General features: G+C 43.4%; 1 protein-coding gene across 1 annotated transcript in view; it reads left to right on the forward strand.

The window, feature by feature from the left end:
* The window catches only part of LOC139456060 (uncharacterized), a 56,062-nt gene extending 46,681 nt beyond the window's left edge, over window positions 1-9,381 (forward strand). Inside the window, exons 3-5 of the mRNA XM_071237567.1 lie at window positions 7,925-8,137; window positions 8,678-8,941; window positions 9,064-9,381. Coding sequence (XP_071093668.1) covers window positions 7,925-8,137; window positions 8,678-8,941; window positions 9,064-9,381 — 795 coding nt within the window. The remainder of the gene's footprint in view (window positions 1-7,924; window positions 8,138-8,677; window positions 8,942-9,063) is intronic.
* Window positions 9,382-9,597: the final 216 nt, after the last annotated feature.

The raw sequence follows: 9,597 nt of genomic DNA on the forward strand, positions 1-9,597 counted from the left end.
AGGGTAGTTAAGGTTCACCTTTTCGCTAACATCTGGTATCATCACTATTTGAGTGTGAGTGAGTTTGGTTTAATGCCGCTTTTAACAGTATTCCAGTTATATCGCGGCGTGTCAGCTTAATGTGGGTGGAAAGCCCGAAGTGATGCAGGTCTCAGACGTTTTCCACTTCGGTGAAACCCAAGAGCACGGGTATGGTGCTGACAAACCTAGAAACATAATCGGGGCGAACCGGGATTCGAACCCATAATCATAGGTTTCTGGCGTGCCCAAGGGACGCAACTCTGCACAGCGCCTTTTTCGACTGGGCCACCCGTGCCCCCTCATCACTATTTGATAGTGATTCTTAAACACATGTACAATGGCCTCTGCTTTTAGCAGAGATTATTTTTTATGATGTGGTTTTGTCGTTTTCATTCATGTAACAATTATTCATTTTATTGCTTCCTTGTTTTTCCCCATCAATATGATGGTAATTTATAAAAGTGAAACTCCACGTATAAATACTTCACACGTACTTTTTCAAGAAAAGATCATTTCAAGAATTATTCATAAGTCGGTCATTTCATCTGCCAGCAGCATATACCTGTACCCTGAAATAAGGATCAGCAGCACTGCTGACCACCCGTTATCTACCCGTATGACCTCTGTTGTGGACGGTATACACAAGGATTACCGCTACACACATACCAACACTATCTCCAGTTTGGACCCCCACACCTGAGGGGTGGGATTTGATCGCGTCCTGTGGTGTTTCCCATTATGAATCAACAACGCCATTACAGATATCAGTCATTGCTGACAGGCTTAATTTGGAAATACACTAACGTCCAAAAGAAAGTATACCAATGAGTGAGTGTGTTGGGTTTAACGCCGCTTTTAACAGTATTCCAGTTATATCGCGGCGTGTCAACTTAATGTGGGAGGAAAGCCCGAAGTGATGCAGGTCTCAGACGTTTACCACTTCGGTGAAACCCACGAGCACGGGTGTGGTGCCGACTAACATAGAAACATAATGGGGGCGAACCGGGATTCCAACCCACAATCATAGGTTTCTGTTACGATAACCTCAGCGCTACGATAACTTTGTGGAACGGACGTCTGAATTCTTAAGGTGGGCGGTTGTAAAGTCTAAAATTAATCCGTCAACGTTTTGCGTGTTTGAAGTATTATTCTGTTAAACTCAATTGAACTACGTTGTGGATCGTGTAGGTATCTGCCTATTCATACACGACAGTGAAATTCTAAAAATAGTTATAAATGGCAAGTAATGAATAAAATACTAAACGAACTCCAGTGTAATAGCAATTTTATGAAAATCGTGAATGGTTCTGGTATCTGACTTGCTTTCGCTTGTCAAATACCAGAACTATTCACTCGTTTTATAAACTTGGTATTACACGGGAGCTCGTTTAGTATTCTATATGTGTAAAACTGCTCATATTATCCAAACAAAAATTGAACGACTGACTCAGACCCAAAAACACATGGGGTTATAAAATGAGTGTCCCAATATCGCTGTCACAACACTTGTTCAATATCACTGTCACAACACTTGTTCAATATCACTGTCACAACACTTGTTTAATATCGCTGTCACAACACTTGTTCAATATCACTGTCACAACACTTGTTTAATATCACTGTCACAACACTTGTTCAATATCGCTGTCACAACACTTGTTCAATATCACTGTCACAACACTTGTTTAATATCACTGTCACAACACTTGTTCAATATCGCTGTCACAACACTTGTTCAATATCACTGTCACAACACTTGTTCAATATCACTGTCACAACACTTGTTCAATATCACTGTCACAACACTTGATTAATATCACTGTCACAACACTTGTTCAACATGACATTAAAATCTCCGAAAGTACATTTAAAATCAACTTAATACCGAGTATGTCCACCTTGTGCATTAATGCGAACCTGAACACGACGTCGCAAGGGTGACGTCAAACGCCGGATGACGTTTTGGGTAATCCGCGGCCATTCCTCAAGGAGACATTGTTCCAATTCTTGACGGCTGACTGGTGCCGCTTGTCGTCTTTTGATCTGTCGGTCAAGATGATCCCATTGCCTGTTCGATGGGGTTCATACCAGGAGCACATGCCCGTAAGGGTAAAACGTGAATGTTCCCGAGGTTCAGAAAGTTCTGTATGAGCATTGTCGTATGCGGTCTCTCATTGTCTTGCTGAAGACAATACCACGTGGCTGTTGGGCATTCAGGCTTCCGTGAATAATAACGCTCGTTTTGACATCGGCGAAGATCCTCCCCAGACCATGACGCTACCGCCTCCAAATGGTTGAAATTATCGCTGACCGTTCACCTACTCGTCTGTATACTCGATGCTGACCATTTATGTCGAACAGAAAAAGATCACTACTCAAAACTCGTTCTATATACACTGAGGGACAAAAGTATGTATACCAAGATTGTTTTTTCTATGTAATTGAAAATTGAAAGAACTGTTGTTTATTCTGATTATATGTAATTATTTAACAATCATTCATTCCCGCATAAGTTTGTAAAAGGTAATGTGTTGCATGGTTATTTTGTGTAAAAATATAATTGTTTCACTGACAACTGGGGTAAGAAATGAATTTTAACCACTTGACCACTATTATGTTTGAAATACTCTACATTTTTCCCCAAAAAGCAAATGTATTGATTTTGAAAGATAAGATCTGACATGACATAAGATCTGTGGTTGAGTATAATGCGAAAAACATGTCTTTTTAATTTTTAAAAGTTTTAAATCAAACAATTTTTTTTAAATAAAACCATGTAGAAGTATTCTTAGAATGCTGACAAAGCGCCAGTACAGTTCAATGTTTTGATATAATTTCGCCAACATAACATATTTTCAATTGAAAAGCGGGGCGGTCGGGTAGCCTAGTGGTTGAAGCGTTCGCTCATCACGCCGAAGACCCAGGTTCGATTCCCGACATGGGTACAATGTGTGAAGCCCATTTCTGGTGTCCCCCGCCGTGATATTGCTCGAATATTGCTAAAAGTGGCGTAAAACCATACTCACTCACTCAATTGAAAATCGAAATATGATAAAATCAGCTGATGGGTATAGTTTCGGCGCGTCATGAGGATAACAGAATGGTACTGAGGAAGGGGTAAGTCAGCAGTATCAGGGTTCAACAAAATGTTGATGCCGGAATAACTCCATTTTTTTAAACTCACGAGCACGTGCAAGGTCATGACAAGGAGGATCCGATCATGGAACCCTGGACATTTCAATACACTTAACATATATGGATAAAAAAAATGTATGCTTTTCTTAAATACCTATGGGTTAGAACCCATTTGAGATAACTGGTATCAAACATGTGTGAGATCGAATTCCAGGCCCGTGATTGGCTACTCCATGGTGATGACCTAAGTTCAAATTATAACGGACTACATTCCTGATTGTGATTCATTGGTAGGTACCTCGTGCTTCAGTCGAGTTTGCATTTTCATAATCGCCTTGATAATCCACAGGTATGGCGGAATCTTTTATTGTGGAGGGTCACACGGTGGTAAGCCGGATGACGACACAAATGACCTTTTTGTTATTATGTATTAATGCGCTCCGAGATTATAAGAATAGATAACATATGCATCGATTCGATGCTAAAATGGTGCGATTTTAGGGTGTGGACAAAACAGATTACTGCACTCGTGCCTGCGAGATACCACTTATCTTACAACTCGTTGTTTCAAAACGTTTCAAATCTTTATCTGACAGACGCTCGTGTAGTAATCTCTACATATCGTATGATTCATCCGAGCATCATCCAGAATCTATCATCTGCTTCATGAATCCTTTCATACAGACTTGAATGTGGCGTTCACTCAATGAATAAAATACGAACTGATAAAAACCGGTTCTGCTCTGATGAACAATTAAATTTAGAACAGATACTGTAACAATATCTGTTTCCTTAACAGAACAAAACTCTCAGGTGACAGGTTCGTGCATGGGATCTGATCCAAATATAGATGCAAGAAAAAAGGTCCACCTCATCCTGTGCTATTTCAAGATCCTACATGTCATGTACGCCTTAGCAGGACATACGACAAGACTAGCTTGAGAATGTTGTGTTCCGAGTGAATTGTTTATATTTGTTGTTCTCCAGCTGCCTTAACCCACAGTGACCCAATCACGTTGTACTTGTTTGTGGTTAAACCCGAAATAAAAATAGTCAAGCTATATCAATGCGGCCTGTAAATAATTGAGTGAGTGAGTATGGTTTTACGCCGCTTTTAGCAATATTCCAGCAGTATCACGGCGGGGGACACCAGAAAATGGGCTTCACACAGTGTACCCATGTCGAGAATCGAACCTGGGTCTTCGGTGTGACGAGCGAACGCTTTAACCACCCCGTATGGACAGGACGTCGACGTGTTTGTTTGGAACACTAGCAATGGAGTTTGCACATTGTATTTGGGAATCAAACCCGGGCCTTCGGCGTGACAAGCGAACGCTTTATCCACTAGGCTACCTCACCACTCCTGTGACGCATCAAGTCTGGACCAGACAAACCAGGGATTGATGTGATGAGCAACGTCCAAGCTGTTGGGGTGCGATGACACGCAATAACCTGATCCTGACCACGTGACCCAAAATAGGTTACTTGGGTCTCTGTAACACGGTTGTGTGGGATACAACGTCTGATGACGTCATAGTAGTTTCCCATAACAAGCCAACGTCAATATTAATGTCTTACTTGAATTCATATTTCTGAAAACAGTCTCCGTGGTCTAGTGGATAGAGCTCGTGCCCGGAGGACGGAAAGTCGATGTTTCGATCCCCGGCCGTGTCATACCAAAAGACGTTAAAAGATGGTACTTGTTGTTACCCTGTCTGGTGCTCGACATTAAAGGGCTAAAACAAGGACTGGTCGGCTGGGAGTCAGTATACTGTGTCTGAGTTGGGTATTCATGTTAAACTGCGGCATGGTTTCTCAGTGAGCTAGCATTAGTACAAGCAGCCACACACACGTGCATGCACATCGCTATTTGAGTGCAATAATCTTCAAGGGGACGTTGAAACTCACTTCACTTCATCCTCCTCTATCACAACAAAACGGACAAAAAAAAAGAAAAAAGGGGCAATTCAAGAATCTATTCTCCCTTTGTAATGTAACAGTTTTGACATCAGGTGTTCTTTCTTAGCGGGTTGCGCTGTAGGGATAAGGGTCAAGGTCATAGAACCGTTTATCCCAGAATAAGTCAAAGATCCTCGAAGTACAAGAAAAAATACTTTCAGAAGCACATTAATTTGGAAACGACGACAAACTCGCCATCTCCTATTTTGCAACAGTTATTCACTTGTTTGTTACCATATGGTCCTTGTTTCATTTGGGTTTTAGAAATTTGAATATTTTGTAAATAAATTAAAAATTCAGAGTTGTCTCCCTTCGTGATCTTTATGCGTTTGAATTTGGTGATGAATGTGATCTGTATTTGATATCGTAGGAAAACCGCCAGGGGGTTGTAGATAAGACATATAATGTCTCCGTTGATGTGCCGGGATATCAGCAATATGATAATTTAGTAACTTTGTATTTTAAATCACTCCCGAGATGACAGAATCACATGGAGTCGTGTTTACACTCAACCATCAGACGGTGTCCTTCTTCATCACGCCCGGAGACACAATAGCCCGACCTGCGAGTGAGGTGTTGAGCTGTTCGTAGCTACACCTCGACCCCCAACACGGTTGAAGAGTCTCGCCTCTCATGAACATTCTTTTACCCAACACCCACGAAACTAAACGACAAATTCCTTTGCGCTGAAAGGGAATATGGTTTGTTTTTGTACTCTTATACATGTATATCTGCTCATGCAGACATCTGGAAGTGTATTTCATTAAAAACAGAAGTATGCATGTTCACTCAGTGATTAAAGGTTCCCGCTACAACCTGCGTCACTGTGTATAAATTATTTTTTATATTTCTTTTATCTTGCCTCCAACTATGAATTCTCGATCTGAGTTAAAGATAGAGATGTTTCAGTATTCGAATACAGAGAAACCTTAAATAGGCCAAGGAAGACGCGTTGTTATTCATTTTTGAGCTTATTTATTTATTATTCTTTTAGTATACAATAATGCAGTGACGAGTGAGTGAGTTGGGTTTAACGCCGCTTTTAAAAGTATTCCAGTTATATCGCGGCGTGTCAGCTTAATGAGGGAGGAAAGCCCGAAATGATGCAGGTCTCAGACGTTTACCACTTCGGTGAAACTCAAGAGCACGGGTATGGTGCTGACAAACCTAGAAACATAATCGGGGTGAACCGGGATTCGAACCAACAACCACAGATTTCTGGCGTGCCGCAGGGACGCAACTCTGCACAGCGAATCGCGGCACCTTAGACGACTGGGCCACCCGTGACCCCGTTTTGCAGTGACGACTATGTCCACCGTGATTTCGGTTTAAATTTTCCTTTTTGTAATACTTGGTTGTTTAACGCCGTTTGGAACAATATTTTAGTTTAATACGGCGTGTGAGCTTAAAACGTGAGAAAGGCCCGATACGATGCAGGTCTTGAAACCAACGAGCACAGGTATTGTGGTATAAAGCAAGGAGAATCAGGGTTCTTTTGGGATTCGAACCCTCCAGCATAGGATCCTAGCACGCCTAAGAAAGACAACTCTGTATTCAAATCAAGTGGACCAAAGCTGATGAGGGTCTCAGTACGGAGATGATATAAGGGAATGCTCATTTGGAGACTCTTTGTATTTTCGACCTCATGTTTGCCATATATCCATGTGTGTGAAATCACATAATACGAAATAACCAGTGTTTCTTTCTTCCTTTGTTGTTTCCAGCTATATGACGACGGTCTGTAAATAATCGAGTCTTGACCAGACAATCCAGTGATTGACATCATGAGCATCGATCTACGCAGATGGGATACGATGACATACATCAACCAAGTAAGCGAGCCTGACCACCCGATCCCGTTAGTCGCCTCTTACGACAAGCATGGTCGCCTTTTACTACAAGCATGGGTTACTGAAGACCTATTCTACCCGGATCAAAATAACCAGTGAATGAGTTTGGTTCAACGCCGCCGTTGTATCACTGCATGTGGAAGAAAAGCCCGATCTGATGCAGGTTTCAGATGTTTGTCATTTTGGTGGTGAAACCCACGAGCACGGGTATGGTGCTGACAAACCTAGAAACATAATTAGACGAACCGGGATTCGAACCCACGACCATTGGTTATGGCGCGCATAAGAGGCGGTTATTCTGCACGACGAGTGGCGACACCTTGGAAAACGGGCCACCCGTGCCCCAAGTGAAATATCGAACACATATGGAGTATGGACACAAAAAATTATACAGGCACCTTGACCACACACCATCCGATGGCACGTCCCAGGCACGCGCACTGGCACCCATCCGGGCAGTCAAGCAGTCACGTGAAGCACCACAGGGGTTGTATAACCGCTAGATAGACTGTACGTGCGATGGATCACTCAGTATTCATGAAGCAGTGACGAAGCTTTTAGACGGGATGTCTACTTCTAAGAAGATAAAAGGAAGGTGGTGATAGAGGTTGCTGATACCATCTCCTACGTACATTTCCTTCACGTGTTGTCGGGTAGGGTTCCAGCGCGTGGTCTCCACCTGGGTGAAATAGCCAAGGGCATTATCTGGACTTTAAGTGGTAAGTATAGTCGCCAGATGCATCTAGAGAAGTGGCGTGACATTTTCAAGCAAGCGGGTATGTTATCATCTTAGTTCACACACCATACTTTATACCTGAAGTCGACCTTCAGCATCATAAGACTCAGCATTATCAGCTGCAGCAGCAACTCAACACTATCATCTGCAGCAATAACTCAACACTAGCAGCTGCAGCAACAACTCAACACTAGCAGCTACAGCAACAACTCAACACTATCAGCTGCAGCAACAACTCAACATTATCAGCTGCAGCAACAACTCAACATTATCAGCTGCAGCAACAACTCAACACCGGCAGCTGCAGCAACAACTCAACACCGGCAGCTGCAGCAACAACTCAACACTAGCAGCTGCAGCAACAATTCAACACTATCAGCTGCAGCAACAACTCAACACTAGCAGCTGCAGCAACAACTCAACACTAGCAGCTGCAGCAACAACTCAACACTAGCAGCTGCAGCAACAACTCAACACTAGCAGCTGCAGCAACAACTCAACACCAGCAGCTGCAGCAACAACTCAACATTATCAGCTGCAGCAACAACTCAACACCAGCAGCAGCAGCAACAACTCAACATTATCAGCTGCAGCAACAACTCAACATTATCAGCTGCAGCAACAACTCAACACTAGCAGCTACAGCAACAACTCAACACCAGCAGCTGCAGCAACAACTCAACACTAGCAGCTACAGCACCACTCAACACTAGCAGCTGCAGCAACAACTCAACACTAGCAGCTGCAGCAGCAGCTCAACACTAGCAGCTGCAGCAACAACTCAACACTATCAGCTGCAGCAACAACTCAACACTAGCAGCTGCAGCAACAACTCAACACTAGCAGCTGCGGCAACAACTCAACACTATCAGCTGCAGCAACAACTCAACACCAGCAGCTGCAGCAACAACTCAACACTAGCAGCTGCAGCAACAACTCAACACCAGGAGCTACAGCAACAACTCAACACTAGCAGCTGCAGCAACAACTCAACACCAGCAGCTGCAGCAACAACTCAACACTAGCAGCTACAGCACCACTCAACACTAGCAGCTGCAGCAACAACTCAACACTAGCAGCTGCAGCAGCAGCTCAACACTATCAGCTGCAGCAACAACTCAACACCAGCAGCTGCAGCAACAACTCAACACTAGCAGCTGCAGCAACAACTCAACACTATCAGCTGCAGCAACAACTCAACACTAGCAGCTGCAGCAACAACTCAACACCAGCAGCTGCAGCAACAACTCAACACTAGCAGCTGCAGCAACAACTCAACACCAGGAGCTACAGCAACAACTCAACACTAGCAGCTGCAGCAACAACTCAACATTATCAGCCGCAGCAACAACTCAACACTAGCAGCTGCAGCAGCAGCTCAACACTATCAGCTGCAGCTGCAGCAACAACTCAACACTAGCAGCTGCAGCAACAACTCAACATTATCAGCTGCAGCAACAACTTAACATTATAAGCTACAGCAGCGGCTCAACACCAGCAGCTGCAGCAACAACTCAACATTATCAGCTGCAGCTGCAGCTCAACACTAGCAGCTGCAGCAACAACTCAACACTAGCAGCTGCAGCAACAACTCAACACCAGCAGCTGCAGCAACAACTCAACATTATCAGCTGCAGCAACAACTCAACACCAGCAGCTGCAGCAACAACTCAACACTAGCAGCTGCGGCAGCAACTCAACATTATCAGTATCACCACTTCGTTACCGTCTGATGCACGTATAAAATTCAATTAAAATATGCAAGAAAAGACATCTGAGCCCGTGCCTACAATAGTACACCAACACTATATCAACAACTATCTTACTGACAACCTGCGTCTGATTAATCATTACATTAAACAGCAACGGTGTGTACCATCAACATCACGTGGTGGT

Source organism: Haliotis cracherodii, unplaced genomic scaffold (genome assembly GCF_022045235.1).
Source record: "Haliotis cracherodii isolate W230 unplaced genomic scaffold, xgHalCrac1.p SCAF_11, whole genome shotgun sequence".
Classification (NCBI taxonomy): Eukaryota; Metazoa; Mollusca; class Gastropoda; order Lepetellida; family Haliotidae; genus Haliotis; species Haliotis cracherodii.